This window comes from Crocodylus siamensis, chromosome 1 (genome assembly GCF_052110815.1).
Source record: "Crocodylus siamensis isolate JL-2025a chromosome 1, ASM5211081v1, whole genome shotgun sequence".
Taxonomy (NCBI): Eukaryota; Metazoa; Chordata; order Crocodylia; family Crocodylidae; genus Crocodylus; species Crocodylus siamensis.
In genome coordinates, this window is record NC_143395.1 from 217,885,649 (window position 1) to 217,911,901 (window position 26,253).

Here is a 26,253-nt window from a genome sequence, read left to right on the forward strand (position 1 = left end):
AATCCACAGTGGGGTGGTTTTCAGCAGGGTGGAGAACTCACAGTTCCCATCACAGCCAGAACTCAGTCAGCTCAAATCAAGCACCTTTTATTTAGATACCTCAACATGATCCAGCATTAGACACCTGAGTATGATATATTTGGCCTAATTGCATTGGCAGGAGTCCCATTGAGTTGCTTTGCTTGGTTCCTGGATTGGATAGCATCAACCACAATATACATCACGTCAAGGCTTAGGATGATTTTGTCCTTAACTTTCATTCTTCTGAATAAAGATCAAAGTAGGGAGGAGCAAAGAACCTAGAAAGTGTCTTTCCATCACTGCCAGCACTTTTGGTAGGTCCTCCTGATTGACATGTAATGAGGACAGACTAGCAATGGAGGTCAAGAAGAGTGCACTGTCACCAAGTTGTCTTGGCAGTTAGCACTGCCAGAATCTCCAGGTGAGGTTTCCTTACTTGTATAAAATGCATTTGCTACTCACCAGACTGTCTCACATTCCCACATTTTTATCTCCTCTTTTCCCCTTTTTCTTCCCTACCACATTTTAATCAGCAGAGGAAAAGAGTCAGATGGGCAGGAAAGTATGCAGCAGCGACTGGACTGACTACCTGCATTGACTACTAATAGTTATTATTTACATGTAATATGGTAACCCCAAAGTGCCCCAGTCATGGATCAGGATCCAACTGTGCTAGGTGCTATATAAATAAGGATAACAAAATGGTTGTTGTCCTGTAAAACCTCTGACTTAAGTGTTATACCAGTCAGTAAAAATTACATTGGGGTAAGAATGCAGCTCCCAAGCACTGAGCACAAAAAAGGCAAGAGAAAGTTTGCAAACTTGTATCTTCTGACTGGAAGAATGAATTTACCTTGCTGAGAGAGAAACCTGTTGCAGGGTTTGGTTTTGTCTTTAAATAAGGCATGATTTTAAATTATGTGTGCAGTACCCTTTGGCAGGAAGGACTGATAAGCAAATCACTAAATTACCCATGAATGGTCAAGCACTTGGACACAGAGCCAAAAGATCTCTACATAACACCACACCATGCAAAAATCCACCATTGCAGTTAACATACCACCAATCATTTAAATTTTCCTTTAGTTAGAGAAAAAAAATAATTCAAATAGTATGGGTAAGGCTGATAAGTCACATGGGGTCCAGGTTCTTCTATCCTACATAATTCACTACCAGATGCCTTGATGGATAAAGTCACTTACATAAGGCAGTTTTCCCTTATAACAGTGCTATGTAGTTGGCACATTTATAAACTCAACTTTTATCCTCTGAAGATCCACTTTTTAGGCCTCTTCTACATCAGGGAATTGTCCCAATTTCAGCCACTGGGCTGACCATGATTAATAGAGTAGGACTAGTGCAAATGACCAGGGCTGCCAAACAAACCCATTGCTCCTACTGAGGCAGTTAACCCTACAGCTGATGGTGATCTGCTCTGGAGTCTTTTTACTTGCACAAACATACAGGTGAAAGAGTAAAAAACAACTGAGTCTGAGGAGCAGCCTGGAAGTCTCTGGGCACATCTACATGAGACGTTTACCGTGGAGCTGACTAATTAGCTCCACAGTAAATGTCTCCTTGTCTACAAGTGTGCTTCTATTAGGGCACAGGATAATAATAAACTTCGCAGCAGGGTAGTACTATCCTGCAGCAGAATGTTTTTGTGCATAGCAATGCACATGTACAGGCTGATGCGGCTGGCTGGGACACAAGGGTGCTTCAGTACGGGGGATGCCTGCTAGCTAAACCCACAATGAAGTACTCTCATGCCCCAGCCAGACCCTCCATGGCACACTAAGCCCATTTGGAGCAGCCCCGGGATGACAGGCTGGCTGACCCCCTGGGTCCCCTGCCAGCTGGGGGCAGCTCAATGTGCTCTGATCCAGGTGCATATGTAAACAGCATGCCTGGAAGCTTCCTGGGAGCAATGAGCTCTGGAGTTTATTGCTGCACATTAATGACACATGTAGATGCACCCAGTGACAACAAAGAAGAGGCTCCCTGCTCTCAGGGCCAGTACCTGCCTCCACACCAGCTTGGGTCAGTTGGGAGTAACAACTACAGGGGTAAATCTGGTTATTTCTGTTGCCCTGTAGGGATGGGGCATGTGTAGTCAAGTCACACACAAGACAGAATGAGGCATCCCAGTAAGGGTGAACTTTTTTAGAGGTTTCACCCTGCCAAACAGTGAAAGAACCCTACAGAGTGCTCAAAAAAATGAGATTCCCAAATGCTTATAACTTGGCCAAATTTGGACAGTTAGTACAAGAATGTCAAAAGGCACATCCCTGACACAAAGAGTTTCTCTCTGCCAAACTGCAAGTCCTTTTTCCAAAGCATGGGGATCTGACAGCATTGCTGGGAAAGGCTGATAACACATTCTTGTTATTTGAAAAGGAGAAAAAAAAGTTATCTCCTAGCCCTGTTCTCAGAAACAGCTGAACCATTTTAGGTCAAATTCTCTGGGCAAATTCAGCCTGAGACAGAAACCCAGTATGGAAACTTTCAGCCAGACTCTTTCAAGTCCAGCAAAGTTACAAATAAACAAACCAAGATCTTACAATAATGACAATATCTTGTCCTTATCTAGCACTATCCATCACTAGATGTCAAAAGACCTCATAAATGAAATTTGTACCATTATCCCCATTTAATATATGGGAAAACTGAACAGGAAAGTGGAAAGTATTATGGAAAGGGTATCTTGAATATTAGGCAGTGCTACCTACCTGCAATATTTTTCCCCAACTAGTCTATGGCCAGGTACAGACATACATATTTCTTGGTATAAGTGATTGGAAACTGTTCTATACCTGTAACAGAACAGAAGTTCAGCACACAAAGGCTGGTTAAAAAATGGCAGAACCCAGACTAAGATTCATTCCCCACCCGCCATCCCCCCATTTAAAAGGCAAATGTGTGTTCTGTTCACTACTGATCTAAACTACACAGCTTACAGAAAACGTCATAACTTAAAAGGATTCTGCCTTGGGCTTTTTAACAAAAAATATTCAAGGTAATGATTTTCCCTTTTAGGCCCAGGTCCATACATGATGGGAGATCTACAAAGAAAATCCAGGTATATTAGAAAGTGATGTCTATTATACACAAGGCATTCCCACACCCCAGAATGGCACTGGGAGTTTCAATGAGCCCTACTTTATAGGTAATAAGAAACCTAGTGGGAGGACAGAAAGAATCTCTTTAAACAATCTCTATGTTTTATACTTAGTCCACTTGTGTATGCCCAGTTACCCAAGTATGCACGCGGAAGATAGCAAGCTCTTATACATATTAACAGGGAAACTACACTATGTATTCTGCCCGTCTCAGAAAGTCATCACTGAAAACTTTCCCCTGTTAGGCTGCGACAGTCATAACAGCAGTTTATCATTGAGGCATGGCTTCTCATCTCTGACGCCCTTCTGAAACATCCAGCCTTGCTAGGCGAGGTAGGGAAATGTGAAAGCTGGGGTCAAGTGCCTGGCAGAGTCCAGCACCCCAGTCTGTGCTCAGTTCACTGGGCTACCTTTCTCTCTTACTTCCAACACAGAACACCTCCCTCTCCCTTTGCCTCCCCTCATGGTCCCCACACATTTGCATGACCAGAAGAACAGAAAACCTTTCAGACCTCTTCACTAAGGTCTTATTTATGACCTCTTCTAAGGCAAGAAAGTGCAGAGAAATGCTTTGCTCCCCATTGGAAAGATTCTACTTTCCAGGCAATTTTTTCCCTAACTAAGCTTTTGCCACTGCAGAAAATGAGCAAACTCCAAAAATAACACAACACAGCTTGTTTGTTACTTTACTGGTGTCACAAGCTGCAGGACAAAGAGGACAATGGTGCTTGGGCACAGCTGCAGCAGCTATCCAGCTGCTAGCACTGTCTTTCTATCAGTCATGTTGCAGCTGTATAATAATGTATTCTGGAATAGAAGAGACTAGTGTAAAACAGCTCCTGCCCTTCTCCAGGCACTGCCTCCTGCTGGAAGAAGCTGGTAGCAAAGAAGTGCAAATGCCCTTACTACTGATGCTAGGGTGTCACAGCACCTCCTGCAGGAAGGAAGCAGGATGCAGCATGCATGAAGTCATCTGCAACCGGTGCTTCTGCCTATTACAGCAATCTTCGCTGGGAGAGGCAAGCAGCACAAAAAAACCCCCAAAACCCCCCAACCCCTTTACCTATTTTCTTTAGTACTTACTGACTGTGCACATAACCACAGACATGATTCAAAACGAAAGCCTGCTCTTACAGATTTTACCCGCCTGGAGAGAAGACAGCTTCAACCTCTGCTGAGTTGATATACTCTCTAAAGGAAAGAAAGAGCATGCAAGAGAAACAGCAAGAGAGTCATGAGCAGGAGCCGTGATCTGACTCTGTCAGCAGATGACTTCTATTTGCACTCGTTAGCACTGCCCTAGCGTGTGCTAACACCACCCCCTCGGGTAATTTAAATTTATTTTTTTTAAAAAGCCCATATTTCTATATTTAGGAGGTTAGGATAATCGGGGTGGAAGAGCCCATCTGTTTGACGTTTGCTCCAGCTGCTGTGGATGTGGAAATTCGTGGAGTTTTTTTTTTTTTTTAATTCCCCTTGTCTGTTTCCTCTTGTCCTGGTTGACTATGACAGACAAGCAGGGAGCCCAATATACAGTAGTAGCAATTTAGGTATAAAATGGCCCACAATCCCATAGGAGCCGTCACAGAACCAGGCAACTCAGGAAACTGATGGGATCTTTCTCACAGTACAGTAAAACATGCTTTAACATAGCCATATTAAGCACATGCTGAGAATGCATGGGCAACAGAGCAGAACACTGTGGCCTGCATCACAAGCCTCTTCCTCCAGGCCTTGGATTTGGGAAGAGAGCAAACCCTGCCTCATTCCTGCTCCTTTCCTCAACATGAACTGGCAGACAGACTACCTCATAGGAATGCTGCCTAGTGGCTGTATTTCAATGGGCCTCAAACTATCAACAGGGCCACAAGCCCTTGGATGAAGACAGGATAGCATATCTTGTCGAAAGAGTTTTTCTTGTCCAGTCAAGAGGCTCAAAGAAAATGAACCAGTCAAATTCAGAACCAAGCTCTGGCTGCCCAAAATTAAGGCATGGACTACTAACCGACTTCCTCAAACTGGGGAGGCTCTGGGCTCCTGAAAGAGAAAGCCATTACCTCAGCTCAACCTCAGGATCCTACTCTTCCCACACTTAGGGGTTTCTGCGGCACTGAAGTAGTTCGGGGTCACTTCCTGTAGAGCACCCGATGCACCCCTCACCCCACTCTCCTGACAATCCAAGGTAACTTGAGAAAGTCCAGGACTATTTGCTGTTTTTTTCCTTTTTTTTTTTTTTTTTTTTTTTTTTAATACGTGTGAGATTTCTTTTTTGTTTCACAATGATCAATGTAGGGGCTGTACAGGAGCCAGTAATCAAAAGAAAACCTGAGTATATCTGATCTAATTAGGGTGCTAAGGGACTAAGAAAGACAGGGGAAGGGAGACTTCTGTTAGAAATTTCAGCAATGGGAATAACTCTAAATCCTATTTACAGGTTCCCTTTAAATCTTTTCACAGCATTGGAGTGGGGATGCTAAGAGAAAAACTTAGAGGTCACATAGGGCATATGCAAATAGAAATGGATTAGACCACAGCTCCTCACTCCTTCTCTGCCTCACCCCTGGTAGTCTAGCCCTGGGCTCCCTACCCAGCTCTGCCAGTGCCCCTCACTCCTGCCCTAAAATTTCATTCCTAAAATGTTATATAATTTTGTAGCACCATATTATCAACTCTCTTATTATCACAGCATTGAGCAGCTCAAGCCACAGACCAGAACCCCAGTGTGCTAGGTACTGTACAAATATAGCACATAAATGACAGTTCCTGCCCCAAAGTATTTACAATCTTAATACAAGACAAGAGACAGGCAGAAAATATAAAGAAACCATGTGAACATACTGGGCCATCAGGTTCTCTCATTATACTGGCAGCATCCAGGTAGTCCACATATTGTGAGATGCTGAGAAGAGGAATCCCCCTCCCACTCCAAGAAGAGTCTGGGGGGTTTGCAGTTTGAGAAGAACTTCTTTGGAGCATTGGAGAGGGGCTTCTCCATTTCTATTCCAGAAACATGCGAAGATGGGGTGATATATTAACCATTGTATGTGGTGCTGTTTCTTTACGCACTGTTACTTTGTGTACTTCCTCAGGCACTATATGTTTGCTTTTAGTTTTGAGTCCCTATTCAGAGCAATAAAGTTACCAGCCATGTTAGTTGTGTGATACTTTCTCTCCCCTCAGCTAGTTTAAACTACCCACCACAGTAGGTAGAAAAATATAACAGATGGAGGTGCCACAACCTCTCTAGTTAGCCTGTTCCAAATCTTAACCACCCTCAGAGTGAGAAAGTTCTTCCAAATATCCATCCTAAATTTCCTGAACTGCAAGTTAAGACCATTACTTCATGTCCTGTCCCCTGCAGCCACAAATAATAGTCTATTAGCATGCTCCTTATAATTACCTTCAAGTATTTGAAGACTTTTATGAAATTTCCCCTTGGTCTTCTCTTGACTGCACTAAATATTCCTAGTTCTTCCCATCTTTCCCTCCCCCAAGTGTCATCTGCCTATACCTCTGACTTCCTGCCACCAGCTTTTCTTATCCAACATATGGCTTCTAGGGGTGTGCGAAGCAGGCCCTATTCAATTCGGATTTGGCCCGAATCAGGGACAGCGATTCAATCTGTTGATTTGAATCACTGTCCCTGATTCAGATCAGCCAAATCCAAATCTGAAGATTCAAGGCTGATTCGGAGAATCAGCAATTCAGACATAGACACAGCTTTGAAAGTTTTTTCTACATACCTTGAGGTAGTAGCACGGCTCGTGATCTCTGTGATGCTGGGGCGCATGGAGGGTCCCACAGGAGTGTGGGTGGCAAAGTAGACTGGAAGTGCTTCTGGTTCACTTCCAGATCTGCTGCTCAGCATGCTGGGGAGCCCCCTGCACTTTCATGGGATGCTCCATGTGCCCCAGCACTCATGAGCCCTTGCTACCTAGAGGTATTTAGAAAAAACATTTAAAGCTATCTCTATGTCTGAATTGCTGAATCTCTTTGAATCGATTCCAAGTGTTCCAATTCAATTCAGAAAGATTAAAGAGTCCTCTGATTCGATTTGGATTTGGAGATTCAACCACTGAATCGAGCCAAATCTCCACCAAATCAAAATCAGGAACCGAAGCTTTGCACAGCCCTAATGGCTTCCTTTCTTGGAGCCCTCCTGACCAGTCTGTCTCCTAGGTGGCTCCCCACAGGCCAGTTCTCCATCATGCCCATCCACTCACTATTTTTCAAAAGTGTATTGACCCAGGTGTGCTTGGCAATGCATACACTCAAATGGGTGTCTGCATTATGAAAGTGATGTGTGTGGACCCTGTACAGAAGAATGCAAAGCACTGCACTAGCTGGGACCAACCTCAGTGCAGTTATGCCAGCATGTAGTTGATCGGTAACTAAAGGATGTAGCCATTATTTATGGCTATGGAAGCATGAAGATAAAGGGAGCAAAACTGTTACAACTTTAGCCCTGTTTTATTCAAGTTTAAATTGACAGAGATTTAGCTCATCAGTATCTTCACAGGAGCATGCAAAGGGAACAGTTAGAGCGTAACAGCTGATGCAACCACCCAACTCCCCCTCCTCTTGTGAAGCAGCTAAAAGGTACGTCTATCCATAGCTAAAAAAAGACTTCATTTTAAAGTACTTTGTTACCACAGAAGGAGGTTTAGTAGAGAGATTTTTTTTCAAGATCTTGCAAATAGCAAGAGATTACCTGATCAAAAAGGAACAAGACCTCTTCACAGATTTTGGAGAGAAGGAAAGAAACTGCACTGCAGAAACTGCACGGGGCTGACTGAAGTACAGTGGTTTGGATTCTATGCTATAATTCAAGACAAGTATTTACATAATCTGTAACCTCCAAGAGGTGTACACAAATATTCAGACACTTCCCAGGCCTGTATTAATGTACGAGCCCCTTTAAATGCTACCTCTCTCTCCAAACCTGAGAAAGTCTTTGCAGCTTTGTGACATTTTTCTAGGGATTTGGTTCAGAGCTACAGAGAGCAAAAAAAAAAAGAGGAACAAACAATGGGGGGAATTAAAGCAACGAATTATAAACAATGAATAGTTAAAAAAAACAGGCCCGTGTCTCTCTCATATCCCTCAGGTTATTGGCCCCAACTTTCAAGAAAAATTACTAACCAACAGGCAAGAGATACGGTGTGAAATTCAGGTGTACTGCTTAGGGTTTGGTGAAATTCAAAATGTAATAAATCAGACTTCTGAAAGAGATGTCTTAGAGGAAACGAGTTTACTCCTTAACTCAGGAAGACTAGCACCCCTTCATAATAACTGGTAAGTCAATACATCCATATATTCACCTGTGTAATATTCATCTGCATAAATGATTAATTTGCCTAACTTGTACTTTGGGGCTCACCTCAGCAAAGCATTTAAGCATGTGTTTGTGCCCAGTCCTATTTAACCGAGCATTTAAGCACACACTCAGCTGCAAGCATGTTTTTAGGACCAATGAAATAAATATTCTGGAGAGCAGGTCTATGATCCAAAATGACTTAGATAAAATGGAGAAATGGATGAAATAAATCAGATGAAATTCAGCAAGGGCAAGTGCGAAGTCCTGAAGGTGGGACAGAATAATTGCATGTACAAATATGGACAGGAAGGTTTGGCTAGGCTGCAGTATTGCAAAGAAAGTCCAAGGGGTTACAATGGATCATAGGCTGAATATGAACTAACAGTGTGTTCTTGTTACAAAAAAGCCAACAGCATCCTGTATTAACAAGAGCATCTCTCAGAGATCAAAGGAAGTGATTATTTTGTTCTATTCAGCACTGGTGAGGTCTCACTTGGAGTACTGTGTCAATTTTGGGTCCTACACTTCCAAGAAAGATGCAGACAAATTGGAAAGAATCCAATAGAGAATGACAAAAATGATTATAGGCCTTGGAAACATGACATAAGAAACGGCTAAAAGAACTTAGACTTAGTCTGAAGAAGAGAAGACTGAGAGGAGGATTTGATTACAATCTTCTAATGCCTGAAGGGCAATTATAAAGAGGATGGAGACAGCCATTTCTCTGTGACTGTTGGGGGCAGGGCTGGGAGCAATGGCATAAAAATGCAGCAGAAGAACTTTAGTTTGGAGAGTAGGAAGAACTTTCTAACTATGTAGGTGTTGTGAGATCACCAGCCCTAGATATCCTAACTATGACGAGCAGATTGGACAGATGCTTGGCCATGATAGTTTAGTCAGGTATGATCCTGACTCAAGCAGGGAGCTAGACTGGATGACCTCAAAGTCCATTCCAGCCCTACTTCCCTATGATCCTATGAACATGCCAAACATTAAATACATGCAAAGTGCTCTACTGAGTGGGGACCTTGCCTCTTTTTTTGTTCACTTCCACAGATATACCTTAGTTTGTGTCACCAACAGTCATAGAAATGGCATATTTTAAGCATATATCAACATTTGCAAAGAAAAAAATGTTGAATTTGGTTATCCAAACTGGTAACATGAATGAGATAATGATCTTGATGATTTGTTAGTGGTGATGCCCAAGAAGTGGTTGGTGCTGATGATACTCAGAAAAGATAAGTTGCTGTTCTAAGGACCCATTCAAAGGGTTACTTTTACACAGTCAGGAAATAAGAACACTCCCATGTGATTTTGCCTCCAAATCAATGTTGACCGACCCAGTCTAAATTTTGCATGCTTGCAAGAAACTGCTCATAAACAAACTGCAGTTCCAACATTATTTGTAGAAGTTATTCAGCAAGTCATTTCAAATACATAAATGTGAGGAAACCAGAAGCTGTTCCCAAACAATTTGCAAACAGAAATAGAGGAGGAATTCATTACATAAATTATTTACCATGAATTATTCACCCATCTCTAATCTTACCATCATTTAGACCATAAAATACATCCCATAAAAACTAACAGGATACATAATGCGGTATATGTAGTATTGTTAACTTCTGCAGTTCCTAGGACTGCACACTTTTAACCATGCAGATATAATATTGCACTAACATAGTTTTCCTACTTGGAATCTACTTCTGAGTTTTATACCTTCTCTCCATTTCAAAAGCTATGATGAGAAGACAGCATGCACAACTGTCTTGGTTTGAGGCTGTGGTTTGTTTTGAAGCTGAAGGGGTGAATAATATCACAAATTAAAAAATGCTGAAGTATCACAAGCCATTCTCAAGATGCTTAAAATAAAAATAATGGGAATTTTGTGCAACTGGCTGATTTAATGAGTTTTCTACAATTTGGGCCCACTTACAGAAGGTCATGGCCACAGACAAAATACAAGAGTGTTCCTCTCTGGTTTGATATATAAAAATCAAGGATCAAATCCATCCTGTATGAAGCCAAAAAGGGTTTAGAATCGTGGTGCTAGTTGCTCCCTGCCTCAAGACCCAATTTCAAGGTTATAGATATAATCTGCTAAGGGTATCACCAACACATAAACCCCAACCAGGGAGCTGCTGCCCTCATTGTTTTGAATATCACATTAGTGCCGCCTTCTTGCAGCTACCTGGACAAACAATACATTTCTATCAACACATCACAACACTGCATCTTTGCTTCACCCCTTTGTCACCACATAGTAATGGAAACACACTCCAAGGACCCTTTATGGAAATGCAGGGCACAAGACCAGCTAGTGAAAATCTGGACAATTCCATGAATTTCAAAAAGGGAGAGAGCCTCAAGTGTTAGTTGTACCATCACAAAAGGGAATATGGTGTGAAAGTCAGGAGTTCCAGGTCCTGTCACACTGACTCACTGTTGGACCCCATTCTTCTGTGCCTCACCTTCCCCATCTGTAAAATAAGGATAAGAATATTGATTTATGTGGGAAAGGGAGTGAGGCATAAGCCCTGAAGGCTTGTAACATGTTGGCTTGTAGCAGGAAGACATTACAGATATAAATCTAAACTATTTTCCATTATTATTTTTAGCCAAGAAAACAGAATGGAATCCTGAACTCTGTGTGTGTGTGTGTGTGTGTGTGCGCACGCACGTGTGCACACGCATGCGCATGTGTGAGTGAAAGATGTAAAGTTTTTCATACTGTTTTTTAAATGTATTTCACATTAATAAACATATTCTGTCACTTGTTTGGCTCCTGAACACTGTCTTTTTATTAAGTGGTGGTTTTGTTCACCTTTGATGGAAAAAAGGAAAATCATGACTGAACTTTTATGTTTGTTGAAAAGCAGTACATTCACTGTTCACTTAGGAGAGAATTTTCATTGGTATTGCTCTAACTCTGCTCCTAGGGAAGCCATTGAGCATTGACCAATTCACAGGTCTGATCTACACTATAAAGTTCTGCCAGCATACCTATGTCAGCACGAGATATGAAAAGACTGCAGGTCTGCCTGACGCCAGCAAACTCCCTGGGAAAAATGAAGTTAATGTCAACAGAAGAAGGCTCCTGTTGGCTTAGCTTCTGTTGTTTGGGAGGCCAACACAACTATGCCAATAGAAAAGGCCTTTCTGTCAACACGTCATTTTCTACTAGGCATAGTGGTAGCAACCCTGCAATGCAGAAAAGCCCTCACTGCCTTCAACAACAAGGTAAGACTAACACTTAAAGCCTTTAAAAAGCCCATCTTATTGCCTGATATTGCTGGGCTTATCTATCCACTCACAAGGGCAAAACACTTTCCTGAGCAAGTATCTTTAAAATCTGCACAAGCTAAGCTGCTCTCCTTCCCTCCTCCCCCCTCACCCACCTCCTGCCCCCAGCCCTTAACAAAAAAAACCCAACAACAACAAAAAAAAGATTCTGGTTCTTGGAGTTGCAAGAACCATCTTCTGAATGCAACTGGAGTGAATTTCACTGCTGCTGTGATGGTATGTTACAATTAACCACTGTATATGATCAGCAGTGCACAAGTTTTTTACTACTTTGAAATGACAGAGGTCTGGGTTTCACATATCATCAGCACCCCAGCTAACAAGCTTAGTTCATGGGCTAGCAGTGTCAGAGGCATTTGTCAAGTCTTAGTATGTATAACAAGAAAAACTAGGCAATGTACTATCAATCTGTCATATTTCTATGGTATCACAGTCAGGGTTTTTTCAAACAATAAAGACAAGAGGTGGTATTCTCAAAACAAAAAGAGTAAGTGAATTAGGAGCACAAACTCCACTGACTTTCAGTAAAGACTAGGATGCACTATAACTTTTGAAAATGGGACTAAGACCCCGTAGATGATTCTGAAAAGTGAAAAAAATGGCTTGCCTGCCTTTTAGTAATATTTTTAAATGAATAAACTAAATCTAGACTTTTCAAAGGAGTCAAGGGGGTTGGAAGCTGGAAATTGAGTGTCAACCCCCGCCCCCCCAAATATTCCTCCATTTAATATACAAGAGGTTTTTGGATTGAAGACATGGAAGAGATAGAATGGAGTACAGACAGCACAGGTGCACCACAGCCTGGGCAAAGCAGTCAACTTTAGAAAGAGGTTCAGAAGAAGATGTGGAAAAAGAGAGGGAAATCAGATGGAGCACAAGACCAGGGAGAACAGCCCTGCTATATGTTAATTACTGAAGATACAAAAGCAAGCAAAGAATACCTCAGAAAAGTGTTTGCCTTAACAGCCAGCTACGCTGGACTTCCCACTAAAACTAGAGCAGAAACCAAATGATATTCAACCAAATACTTGGCTGCACACAGCTGTTTCCCAGTGTGATGCAAAGGCATGAGAAACACTGTCTCAAAGGCGGGGGGGGAGTCTCTTCCTAGGGGACATGCAGCCTTTGAGCCACAGAGGCTCATCTATCCCAAACAGCTCTTCACTGGCCAAGGAAAACCCAAGGAAAAATGCTTTCTCTTAAATACCTATGCCTTAAGGCCAAGGATGGCTTTAAAGGTAGCATTTAGTACACTGAATGGCACCCAGAAAGAGAATGCCACTGGTTCTCTAGCCAATGAAATGGAGCATGAGTGTCAAAGACTGACCATGTCCTCTTCCAAAGGCAGCCTCAGCAGATGGCTCTAAATAAGGGCCACTGTGGTAAGGCAGCGACAAGAGCATGGGTAAAAGAGAGGAAATGGCAGAAATTGATTTAGCCACTGCAGGTTTTCTATAAATACCAAAAATCAATAAACTATCTGCTAGATGTTGCCATTAAACTCAAAGAGGGAAGGAATTAAGTGTGTTGCTGATGAAGTAAATCACTACGAAGGCAGCTAGCTCTTCTGATTGCAGCATGGGGCTGGGAGTCAGGAGATGCAAGCCCTATGCCACAGACATCCTGTGCGACCTAGAGCATATCACTTTCCTACTCTGTGCCTCATTTTACTTGGTGACAGAACATTGCAAGGAATAATTTATTTGGGAAGTATCCTGATGCTTTTAGCTCTTTCAACATGGCTTTAAGGTAACACGTGAGGGCCACAGGGCACAAGAGCGTGCTGGGCTTCATGGATATGGCCAGATGATTGAAACGGTAACCACAAGATGATGGACTTCATGATCCTGAGGAAAGGAAGGAAGGGAAGCAGCAGAGTAAGGAGTGAACTTCAGAAAAGGCAGAGTAAGGAGTGAACTTCAGAAAAGGAGACTCACTCTGGGAACTAATGGGCAGGATCCCCTGGGAGGCCCATCTAAGGGGGAAAGGAGTCCAGAACAGCTGGTTGTATTTTAAAGAAGTCTTACTGAGGGTTCAGGAACAAACCATTCTGATGCATAGGAAGACTAGCAAGTATGGCAGAAGACCATCTTGGCTTAGAAGGGAACTCTTCAGTGATCAAAAACATGAAAAGGAAGCTTATGAAAAGTGGAAACTTGGACAAACAATTATGGAGGAGTATAAGAGTATTGCTCTGGCATGCAGGGATGAAATCAGAAAATCCAAACCACAATTGGAGTTGGAGGTAGCAAGGGACATGAAGGGTAACAAGAAGGGTTTCTACATGTCACCAAAAAGAGGAAGATCAGGAAAGTGTGAGTCCCTTACTAACAGGAGAAGCAATGTAGTGACAGATGATGCAGAAAAGGCTGAACTACTCAATGCCTTTTTCACTTCAGTCTTCAGAGGCAAGGTGAGCGCCCAGAGTACACCTGACAGCACAGTTTGGGGAGGAGGTGACCACCCAACATTGGCAAAGGAACAGGTTAGGGATTATTTAGAAGAGCTGGATGTGTACAAGTTCATGGGGCCTGATGCAATGCACCTGAGGGTGCTGGCCGATGAGATTTCAGAGATAATGGCCAGTGGCTCTGCAAACTCAGCAACTGGGAGAGGTACTGGATGATTGGAAAAAGGTAAATATAGTGCCCATCTTTACAAAAAGGTAGAAGAAAGATGCAGGGAACTACAGACGGGTCAGCCTCACCTCAGTCCCTGGAAAAATCATAGAGCAGGTCCTCAAGTAATCTGTTTCTAGGCACTTGAAGAAGGCTATTAGGAACAGTCAGCATGGATTCACCAAGGGCAAGTCATGCCTGATCAACTGGATTGCCTTCTATGATGAGATGACTGGCTCTGTGGATGTGGGAAGACATATGGACCTTGACTTTAGCAAGGCTTTTAATACGGTCTTGCAAGAAAACTAAGGAAGGAACATTCTTGCAAGGAAACTAAGGAAGTCTGGGTTGGATACATGAACTGCAAGGTGAATAGAAAACTGGCTGGATTGTCAGGCACAGAAGGCAGTAATCAACTGCATGATGTCTAGTTGGTAGCTGTTCTTAAGTGGAGTGCCCCAGGTGTTAGTAGTGGGTTTTGTTCAATATCTTCATCAACAACCTGGAAGATGGGTTGGAATGCACACTCAGCAAGTTTGCAGATGACACCAAGCTATGGTGTGTAGTAGATGTTGGTCTTGGGAGGTGGGGTGGGACATGGGAGACACTACTGCAGGCCTGGCTGCTAAGCTACTGTGTTACCAGTGACCAATCAATCATGATTCACTCAGGGACCAGCTCAATACACAGTAGCTAGCTAATGTAGCCAGTTAATTAGCAACAATTAACACCTACAAAAACACAGACTAAGGAAAGAAAATAATACAGACAATCAACTGCCCCAAGAGAGATGCAGTCAGTTGCACAAGCACCAATGTCATGAGTTTTGTCTGTCAGCAGCCAGGGGTGCAGGGCCGCAGAACCTCCCTGCACCGATCTCCTCGACAGCTGGCAGGCTTCGTGGCCTGCAGCTTTCACCCTGCATCACCTTAACACACACAGTGCCACCCATGTCATGAGTTTTCCTTGTCCACAGTTTAAGGTGCAGTTCCCCCCAAACACCTGCACTGATCTTCTTGAAACTTGGCAGGCTTTGTGGCCTCACCAGGGGGAACCACCCCTGCAGTTTTCACTCCCTCCCCCCGGGTGCAACGTACACGTGACATGAGTTTTGCTTTCAAGAATTTGAGGTGCAATTCCTCCCAAACCCCTGCACCGATCTTCTTGATTCTTGGTAGGCTTCATGCTCTCAGCAGAGGCTACCACTCCTGCAAGTGTCCTCCAAATAAGACAAAAAACAATAAAGTTAAAGATATTTCATTGATTCCCCATTAGACACTGTGGCCAAATCAGCTTCGAAGCTTTTCTGAAGTGATTCAGAAGCTCCAAATTAATTTGGAAAGCCTAAAGCTTCCAGTGATTCAATTTGGATTCATAGATTTGGCCTCCAAATCATCTGAATCATGTCTGAATCCAAATCATGATCCAAAGCTTTGCACAGCCCTATGTGCCACACATGCAGTGAGCTTTCTGACCTCACTGGCTTGTCAGCACAGCTTCTATCAGAGCTGGCACTGGCATGCTTCTGGGACCCAGGAGCTGAATGTCACTTCTGCTTGCCCCCTGCTGCCCCTTTACCAACTGCCAAATTCAGTAGCAGGGGAAAAAGACAGGGGCAAATGGCAGCAGGGTTTACCCCCTGGGTTTCAGAGCTGCAGCAACACAGGGTCTGGCAACAGCCATGTTAATGAGCTGGTGAGCTAACTGCACATGCACAACACAGCTGAAGTGGGGTATGGCTGCATCCCCATACTTCTTTGGATTGGCTCCTGCCTTCATCCACAAGATGTGTAAAAGTGTCTCTGCTAGGCATCTGGTTCACTGAGATGGCCAAAAACACAGTGCTCATGCCCTTCATGTACCAATCTGTAAAATGGTACCTCAGAGGTAAGGAAGCATCCTGTTTTCTCCATGGTTTTAAAGCACAATGGGGTTTACCATAAAGATGTGAGGAAATTTTTCAAGAACATTTGGGACCTTTTGTCTCTAACATTCTTCCTCTTACCCCAAGGCTGTTGTAGACAACAAAATATTCCCTACGCCTCTTACCAAAGCACCAGTTCACAAGTCCTCACACAAATCTCTTGGGGGAGAAAGCCCCATTCTAAAGGCAAATTATATTTTATAGTACTCTGAATGCTGTATAACAATGATATAGTGCAGGGCATGATAGGAAGGTGTTACCTCGTATTACAGATGCAGAGACAAACCAAGACGAATTCAACTGGGAGCAAAACTGGTAGGAGCAGCTGCAGCTCCTCCCGGAAATCTCTGGGGCAAATCCAGCTGTGAGGTAAACACTTGTGTTAGTCATGCATGAGAAAGTCAGTCCCATGCCCAGTGAAGTAAATAGCAACCCCCACCTCGGCCCTGAATTTCAGAGACACTTTAAATGGGGCAGCAGCTATCACTGATGCAGATGGAAAGGGATCTATCTTTTTGGATCTGGAATTTGCCTCCCATCCATTTTGGGTACCATGTTAAAAAGTAAGTACATAAATGGTAGAACTTCACTACAAAAGCAAGACTCCAGAATGCAAAGCATCCTTTCATCTTTAGGCTTCTTCCCCATAGATGGGGATTGCATTCACTCCTTATGCCCCCATTGGCTCCCACAGCTGCAAGATTATGTCTTTTTGCCCTTTCCCCAGAATGTATAGTCTGCAGCCCCCCATTGCTGCCATCACAGAACTGAAGCAATGCAAATTGCCTCAGTGGTAGCAGTCAGGGAACAGAGCCCAGGCCTCCCAGCTCCTGGTCCTGTGCCAAAAGAACAGCCAACCCTAGCCCTCCCCTCATCCCCCCCACCCCCGATGCAGTCCCCTCACACACAGCATCGCTGCTGCTGCTAGTGCACCTCTGACTGCACAAGCAAAGGAAAGGGGGCCCAAAAGCAGCCGGAGAGCCCACCATAGGCTGGCTTCCCTCCACTGGAGACTAGCAACAGCCTCCTTCTGCTGCAGTCACTTGGCAAGCAGAGCTCTCCCTGACTCAGCAACTCCACGGCACCTCTTGTCAATTACTTCAAGAAACTGCTGACTCCAGAAGGGAAGGCTGTTCCAACAAGGATGGAGCGGGAAGGCATGGAGACTGAACTCCCCTCCCATCACCCATAGAGGTCACCCCTCCAGCGCAGGGGTGCAGAATGCAGGCAGGGCAAAACTGAGGGGCCGGCTGAGCAGCCTTCTCCCTCCTCCCACAGCTGCTGCCCATGCTGCTCTTGCTCCATGGATAAAGAATCACTGTCTGTTGTGCACAGCAGACACTTCGTCTGTGACTGGGAACAGAAACAAGAAGCCAGAACAAGATGGGGAGAGGCAGACAAGAGAGAAAGGACCCACAAGAAAAAACAAAAACCCAGAACCAGCATGTGCCCCAGGGGTAAAAGCAAAAGCCCTGTTAAGTACAGCATTGCCTCAGTGCTGCACAGCTGAGGCAGACAGGCCAATGATTTGTACCGGTGCCATAAGCAGCATGGGCACTGAATGGCCTGATGGCCGAGGAGGGCTCCAAGCACACCAGCTGTTCCAGGGGCAAAGGGAGCCAGGGGTGCTTTTGCAGCACAGGGACTCAATGCCATTCTGTCCCTCTGACAACTAGCCAAGCTTTCCATGCTCAGTCCTGGCTACTGGCTTCCACTGCAGCACCCCAAAAACTGTTTCTTCATGCTCCATGACTTAAAAGATAGGGGAATATGGCTACCCCTTTGGCTTCTGAGGCAACAGATGTGCATTAAGTCCAGTAGCATAAGTTGTGGGGGGCAAACAGGGTATCAGAGTGGCAGCTCCAGGGAGTTCATATTACCCCCCTGCTGCTGCAGCAAAACTTATAATGAGGCAGCAGCAGCCTGTGCTGCCACAGCCCATGTGCCAGAAGGTAAGAGCTTGCTTCAGTTCGTTTACCCCACCCTCTGTGCTGCCCAGAGCACCAATGTTTCAAGTTACACCTCAGCATTAGAGCAATTGAGCAGACTGAGTTGCAGGAGTCCCACAGCCCATATCAAAAGCCCTTGGCACAGCCTCTCAGAAGGGGCTTCTATAAAACAAATTACTGCAGGCTTTAACAGGATAAAAAAATCTCTCTCTTTTCTTGAAGGATCCCAGAGTATTTCAGATAGCATTCACACATAGCAGGACACAGAGGAAGTCACTCCTGGACAGAGACCATGATGCCTGCAGACAGGAGCAGAACAAGAGCACCCAGTAAACTTCTGCAGTTTTATAGCGTCCTGGTACCTTGAGCAAACAAGCATGCAAATGGGGCTTGCCTTAGCTTTCAAGATCTCAGCCCAAAGGCCAATACACATGGAACTCCATCCATCTACTTCACAAAGGGTGAAAATCCATATACACCATCCAGGTGTCAAAATCAGTGATTCCCATGACTCCAACATTTGATACTTAGACCTGCTCTGAACCACTCACTCCAGGATGATACCACTACTGATTTATGCAGTGTTTAGTATGGTTTAGTTAGACAAATGAATTTATCCCAGATGTGCATGACCAGTACAGAGCATATTCCGTGGTTCTGGGACTACAGTATTTGCCAGGGTACAGTACCATCTGGAAAGTATAGGGGAACACTCCAGCCAGACAAAGACATCCACCTGCCATGTCAGTAACACACAGGTATCTGTATCTAGTCAAGGTGGCACCAAAGCAGTGACAGTGTATTAGGACAGGATTAAATTGAGTAAAAAGGTACATTGCTTATTAAAATAATTGTAATACAAGTCTATATTCACTACCAACATGAGAAACTCCCAACTTATGTGGGAAGAACAGGAACACCTTGTGATGGAAGAGGACCTTGACTAAGCCAGCCTTGCTAATACAAGCTGGAATGGCACCACATACACACTTGACTACTATAAGGAAACAATACAGGAAGAACAGATTGGGAATAACAGCTTGATAGCTGAGAGAATCCCTAGAATGTAATGAGATCAAATTTGTAGGTGTACAGTAGCACAGAACAGATCCTGTATGGATACAATTCCAAGCTATAAAAACTTAAGTATATTTTCCCTGGGCTCTATTAGTGGCTTCTGGATAGGAATATTAAATATACAAGTGACATAACTGATAAAACAATAATAACAAGCAACTACAGCTACCTGCATCTGAACTGATTAAATACCCTGTGTAGTAAGCAGCTTGATCCTCTTCCCAGGATCCTCTAAGCATGTATTTATTAACCAACTACTTCTTTCCCTTTACAGTGGCAGGACATAGACAATTCCATCACCTCCTCTGCCTTCACCTAGTGGAAATTGTAGAGCAATCTTAGTGTTTCTAACGTTGTTCCTTGTAGCTGTGGTGTGTGAGGGTTTGAAGTCATGGTTTTGGGGAATTCTTGGGTGAACAACTGCTGGCAGATGCAGGGTACTGGACTCAGTGGCCCAAGAGACCCCTGCCAGTCCTGGGTTCCTATGTCACAACCTAACAAGACTTATAAAAAACCGTTTCTCAGCATCTTTAACAGTACTCTATGGCACAGCAGGTTCTGTGGTTTGTTCGTCTACTCTTGAGTTCTACTAACACTGAGAATTCAATTCAAGAAGTAACAAAGTCTAAGGCATAAAGTAATAGTAGTGGCTGTACAATTAAGATCAACATCCTTGTGAGAGATCATACACCATCAGCTGGCAGTGTGCCTTTTGCACTTAAAAAGGAAGATTATACTACTACTACTACTACTAACAATAATAATAATAATGAGGAAAGTGGTCAGAAAGGATCCCATCTTCAAAAAACAAGAAAATTAAAATCTTTTACACTCAAGCTGGAGAATACTTTAAGCAAATGCAGCAGAGTCACAAGAGGTATGCACTGCTTCTAAGCAAAAAGGATGGGGGAGGGTAAACACATACACTATCACTAAATGACAAGGGACAAGAAATTACTCAATAAAAACAAAGCTTCAAAAGATGGCAAGGAGGATGACTGAGGAGGAATCTGAACAGTAAACTGCAAAAGTTAATATCAAATATGTCTTTACACATATTAGGAGCAGGGTCTGATAGACAAATGGAGGGTGTAAGAAGCAGTGAAATAAAATCCTTGAATCCTAGAATTATAGAACAGTAGCGTTGGAAGGGACCTCATGAGGTCATGTAGCCCAACACCCTGCTCAAGGCAGCTGATTTGGCCAACTAAACCATCCCAGTCAACTGTGTATCTAACCAAGGCTAGAACTCCAAGGATGGGGATTCTACAACTGCTCTAAGTATTCTGTTCCAATGCTTAATTACCCTCATAGTGAGAAAGGAGACAAAAGGAGAAAGACATTGCAGAGAAACTAAATGATTTCTCAAGCATTGGTTATCACTGCAGAAGATTCAAAGGAGAATCCCACTGCATGACTACTCTTTTCAGGGCATCAGAAAAGACAACAATGGAATAAACTGATACGTTTTTTGTCACTAGAATGGCATGTAGCTAAAAGATCTGAAAAAATCTGAGCATAAAGTAGCTATGCTGCTAGCAAAATATATACAACCTATAGCTGTAGTTAGCTGCAATTGGAAGACAGCAAATATTGTACCGTACCTAACTTTTAAGAACATACAGCGACACCAGGTAAATAGGTTGAAACAATAACTAAAGCTCAAGTTACAAAATACCTAAATGAACATGATAGGGGACAAACCAGGAAAGCATCTGTAATGGGTGGCCAATGATCTATATGGTATCAGTATTGTTGAACATATTTCTTAGTGAACTGGAAAGAATTCAAAAAATGGTGAGGTGGAAAATGTGCATCTAATAAAATGATGTAGGTTAGCCAAGACAAAAAAACGATTGTGAGAAACTTCTGTGGGATCTAATCAAGCTGGAAAATAGGCAGTACAATGGAAGATGAAATCTGGTATTAGGAAAAGGAAAGTAAAGCATACTTGAGGGAATAATTGTAAATATATGTTTACATTATGAAACTGCAACTTTAATGTAATTGCTCAGGGTAAATATTCCAGTATTGCCATGGGCAGTTCTATGAAAACATCTGTTCAGTGCACAATAGTGGTCACCAAACATGCAAACAAGATGTCTAAAAATGAGATAAAAATAAATCTGAAAACAGTTACTGTGGTTGCTTCTGGACACCTTCTTTCAAAACATAGTAAACCAGAACAGTTTCAAAAGCAGACAACCAAAGAAATGCTTATAGGCCAGGAGTAATTTCCCAATTAATACGGAGATTTCCAGGAAAGATTTGGAAAGTACTGAATGGTTAAAACAAATCAGGTGCTTTCATTTCAGGTGCTTTGATTAAACAGGAGAAGGGGATGTTCAATATAACTGAAAAGAAGAAATGAAAATGAATGCAAAGAAATACTTCATTCTTTTTTGTTTTTTTAAACACAGAGCATAATTTACCTGAGGAATTGATTACCACAGGTTCTCATTAAAACCAAGAGCTTAGCAGGATTCACAAAAGCTTGCACATTTATAATAATAATGAGAACATCCACAGATAGCAAAGCCTAATGAAAGAACACCCTTATCCACTGAGTCCTGATGGAAGGATTCTGTGAAACGGCAAATATTAATAAAGCAGGCAGAAGAACAGCTGAAGCTGGACAGCTCACCTGCCGCTCACTTCTACAGGAAGAGTAGGAAGGAAAACAGTGGTTAGGTTAATAGAAGAGGTTGCCCATTTATTTTCTATTCCTGCAACTGATTTTTGATTTGGTACGTTAAGGACTTTGGAGTTCACTGTTTAGCTTCATTCTGAGGCAGAAGAATACAGCTGGTCTGTTCGGCTTAAAAATCTCTCTCAAGGTAACAGGCAGTTGCAGGAAGACAATGTGGGTGTGGGAATGCAGAAGAGCTTTAGGCTGAATTGCTCTGGTAAACTTTGGTTAATTCACCACTCCCAAGAGAAAGCACATAATCAATGACTGAATTATCAATTTATCCAGCAGTAACTAATTATCAGGAGTTGATAACTGGGGGAGAAGGGAGTGGGGCACTGATAATTTTAATTTGCTGCTGTTCTGATTTTTTTTTGTATCTATGGCAAAGTAACTACTAGACCTTACTACACTTTCATTCCAGCACAGCCTATTAGCTAAATACATTTAATTAATTAATTCGTCTCCATGGATTTTCTTGTACCTTCCTTTGAAGCATCTGGCACTGGGTTCTGGACTCCACAAAACCACTGGTTTGGCAACTCGTGTTCAATGTTGTAGAACTGTACCATGGAAAATAAACTTTCCTCTCTTTAACCCTTGTCTCCCTTAAAATTTATTTCTTTAGCCTTTGTGTTTTGAAGACAACCAGTGTACAAATGTCACAGCCTAGGACCTAGACACCAACTTTCTGCTGCCAACATACAAGAGAACATAGCCTGCAGCTCACACTCTTAGAGCTGTGTTAACTCAGGAAGACCAGAGGCAGAAATAATTATATATTGCTTTTAATTTCTAAATAAACACTCTGGCTTCTCTACTACAGGAATTGCACTTGGATAGAACTGCATGAATAAAGGCAAATGAGTGTGCATATCCAGACAGAAGGCGTGATGTTGCATGTGCACAAGTAATAAAATGGCTGTGTCAAATCTATCAGCTCTGTTTTTATTCTCTTCCAACAACTGCTGCAGAAGGTGAAACACAGATTAGTAGCTTTTTAAAATTGTATTTTGCTGATTGAAAATCATCTTATTTCATGTTACACCATCAGCTCATTTTGGTGCAAACTGAACTCTCCCTAGACATGAATAAGGAAGGACACAAGCAGCATGGCATCTGTACATGAGGTGTTTACATGCAGCAGTCAGAACAGAAGATGAGGAGGAAGGAAGGGAAGATCAATATTTATTAGAGCAAAACAATGTTTCCAAATATTACTGGTCATGAGGAGTTGGAGTTTTAATCATTTTTAATCCTATCACCTCCTTCAGAAACAAAAAAAAAAAAATAACTAGTGTTGCCTAGAGAAACTTTAGCAAAAAACAGATTGTATTCTGACAAAATTGGATACAGCTTCACCAGAATTTTGTTTCAGAGGAGAAAAAACCAGGAAAGAAGGTTCAATATTAGTTGAAACATATTTTCATGTTTCTGGAATGAACCATTTACATTTTTCCATTTGAAATGATGTCTTATTTAGGATGCTTTATTTTTCATTAAATATTACAAAAAGTTAAGGTGGAAATAAAGTATTTTGATTGGCCAGAAATGAAATTTCTTTCACAGTGTTCCCTTGGAGAATTCAAAATTTTAGTTTTCATTTCAATTCAGAATGAAATCTAATTTTGAAATCCTTTGTGCAACAGAATTTTGTCCTCAGCACAGCTCTGCAAATGACATAAGTCTGAACCCAGAATGAATGTGATGGACCACTAGAACTAAGCAGATAATAATTTACGTGGAAAAAATCAGTCCACTGTAAATAACTAATAATGGTAAACCCTTTCTACCTTCCAGAAAAAGAAAATAGTCTAAGAACATGACTGTAAGCAAAGCAATTCTGAGTTTGGATGCAGAGCTGAGAGAATGCTCTATACAGCACTGACCAAGCCAAAGCCCCACTCTACACTTCAAATTCCCACCCCATAAGGAAGTTGGAGGTGGAGGGCAATGTTTTCTGTCCTATCAAACAAACATTTCAGGAGTGTTCTTTACTTAATGTAAAACCATTGTGGTATTAAATTATGAGGTAAGTAACCTCCTTATACCTGTCCTTGCTTATGTTCAGAAGCTAAATTTCACTCTAAACTTTTATAAAAAGAAAGCAGCATTAATGCTCAACAAGGAGAAAATGCCAAAGAATAGATTCTCACCATGTGCATTTCTCCTTGAAATAAATTGTGTTAAAAGCACTTTACTCTAAAAAGCATGATGATAGTAGCATCCTGCTAAATATAGATGACTCACCACAATTTAGTAGTGAATATCCCTGAAGACTACCATTAGGAATATTGCTTATCCTGCCACATGAATTTATATGTTCTCCAGCAGTTGGAACTTGGAGTAGTGGAGCTAGAACTACTGGACTCTCATCATGGCTCCACCACTGACCTTGAGTAAAACACTCGAGGCCTCAGTTTCTACCCTTGTAATACTGGTAGAATAATAGTGGCTCACCTTTTCAGAAAACAACAAGAAATTGTAAGGTTCTTAATGTGCTGTTTAGGCAGCACTGTGACTACCTATTCCACTGTTTCAAAGAAGCTAATTTTTTACTGTGCCCAGAAGTCTTTCTGAAATCCCACCATGGCAGGAATCTTAGAGAGGGGAAAAAAAAAAAACACTTGAGGAGTACTGAGGGCAAAAGAAATAGAGAATCATATATGCCTATTTTCTAAAAGAAGGAAGCCCGCAATAGAAATCCAAGAGGCATGCGTGCTTTACCACTGGAGACTAAAGTAAGGTCACAAGTGAAATGATTGATCTACATGTCATGAAACCACACAGCTTGACACAAATGGCAATCTGTTTGGAAGATGCCTCAGCACAGCCAAGCCAGTGGTGCTACAGGCCTCTTGCTATGGCTGAGGAGCTACAGCAGAGTTGGGAGGAAGAGGGGACAGATCTGGAACAGATGGAGGTGTTGCATGGCAGGACTGAGGCATACTGTGTAAAAGGAGCCTTGGCCTGGAATGAAACAGCTGGGGGTGCTTCAGATCAGGACTCAAGTGCTTCCTGAGAAGTTGCAAAGCAGCTGCTGGGACTCAGGCTAGATCAATGCAGGGCTGTGAGCACTTCTGTCTCCCATGCCCCAAACTGCATGTGGGTGGTTATGCACCAACACATCACCTGTGGTGACACTACCTCACAGGGTCCAAGCAGCAGTTTATTAAAAACTCTTTGGTTTAGCTGTTCCCAATGTGCGATTTCTAACACATTTGAACATTTGCAATATGTTATTGCTGGCAACACTGCAGGATTGATTTGCAATGATAGGTTAGGCTTCAAAGCTTTAAGTATAATTCCTTCCCCACTTTTCATGTACTTGTCAGGAGGGCAGGGGATAGCTATTCTTCAATATTTGCATAAACTGTCCATAATGCTTTGCAAAAGAAATAAAGACATTACCCTTGAGCTGAAGAGTATACACTATGGGCATTAAAAACTTAACCAAATCAGCAAATTAGCTCTTGTGTGAAAGAATCACTAGCATTTCACAACCAAAAAAATACCACAACACTATACCTAGTTCCTCTTAGACAATTCAATACAGTCTGACCGTACCTGGTTATATTTTTTTTCTGCTTGGTTTTAAGCACTTAAATTGAATACATGTTCCTTGGCTTCCAAAGAGTCTGCAGCATTTTTTCAAAATGTTCCACCCTTTCTTTAAATATCATCTTGCATGTAATGCCATCTTTAAATACTTTGCCATCAGTAGCAAAACAAACAGCCCACAGCCCCTACCCAGACGCTGAACTCCAAATGGAAAACACCTGTGGGTCTCCTCCAAATGTTATATGGATACTAAACCACCTAAATATATTTTAGTGCATCAGAAGTCAAGTGAAGCATCCAACACTCATACCATCACCAGATTGTTTAGCTACAAAGTAACAAAAAATTATAACTCTGCTACATATTATAACACAGATACCTGCACCACTGTTACTTCACCTTCCACCAGCTTCTAAGCATTTTCCAAAGGCATAAAAAAAAAAAGAAACAAAATTGTGGAGCAGTTCAGTCTTGTGTATCTTTAAATATTAAGGAAGAAGATGCAGGGAAACAATTACTGTAGTGTAAATTGACATATTTTATTTAGAGGTAAATTTGTTATGTGCCAAATAGCATCTGCCAACATTATACAAAAAAATAATAAATAAATGAAAACCCAAACCTCAAAAGAAAAATTGGTTAGACCATTAACCATGCCTTGGGACAGTAAAA

The 26,253-nt window shown here is 42.3% G+C and overlaps 1 protein-coding gene across 2 annotated transcripts in view; it reads right to left on the reverse strand.

The window, feature by feature from the left end:
• The window catches only part of IGSF11 (immunoglobulin superfamily member 11), a 139,466-nt gene that overhangs the window by 111,459 nt on the left and 1,754 nt on the right, over positions 1–26,253 (reverse strand). Inside the window, exon 2 of one of the 2 annotated variants that reach the window (XM_090056605.1) lies at positions 16,566–16,667. The exons of the other annotated variant lie outside the window; for it this stretch is intronic. Coding sequence (XP_089912731.1) covers positions 16,566–16,667 — 102 coding nt within the window. The remainder of the gene's footprint in view (positions 1–16,565; positions 16,668–26,253) is intronic. 2 annotated transcript variants of the gene reach the window in all.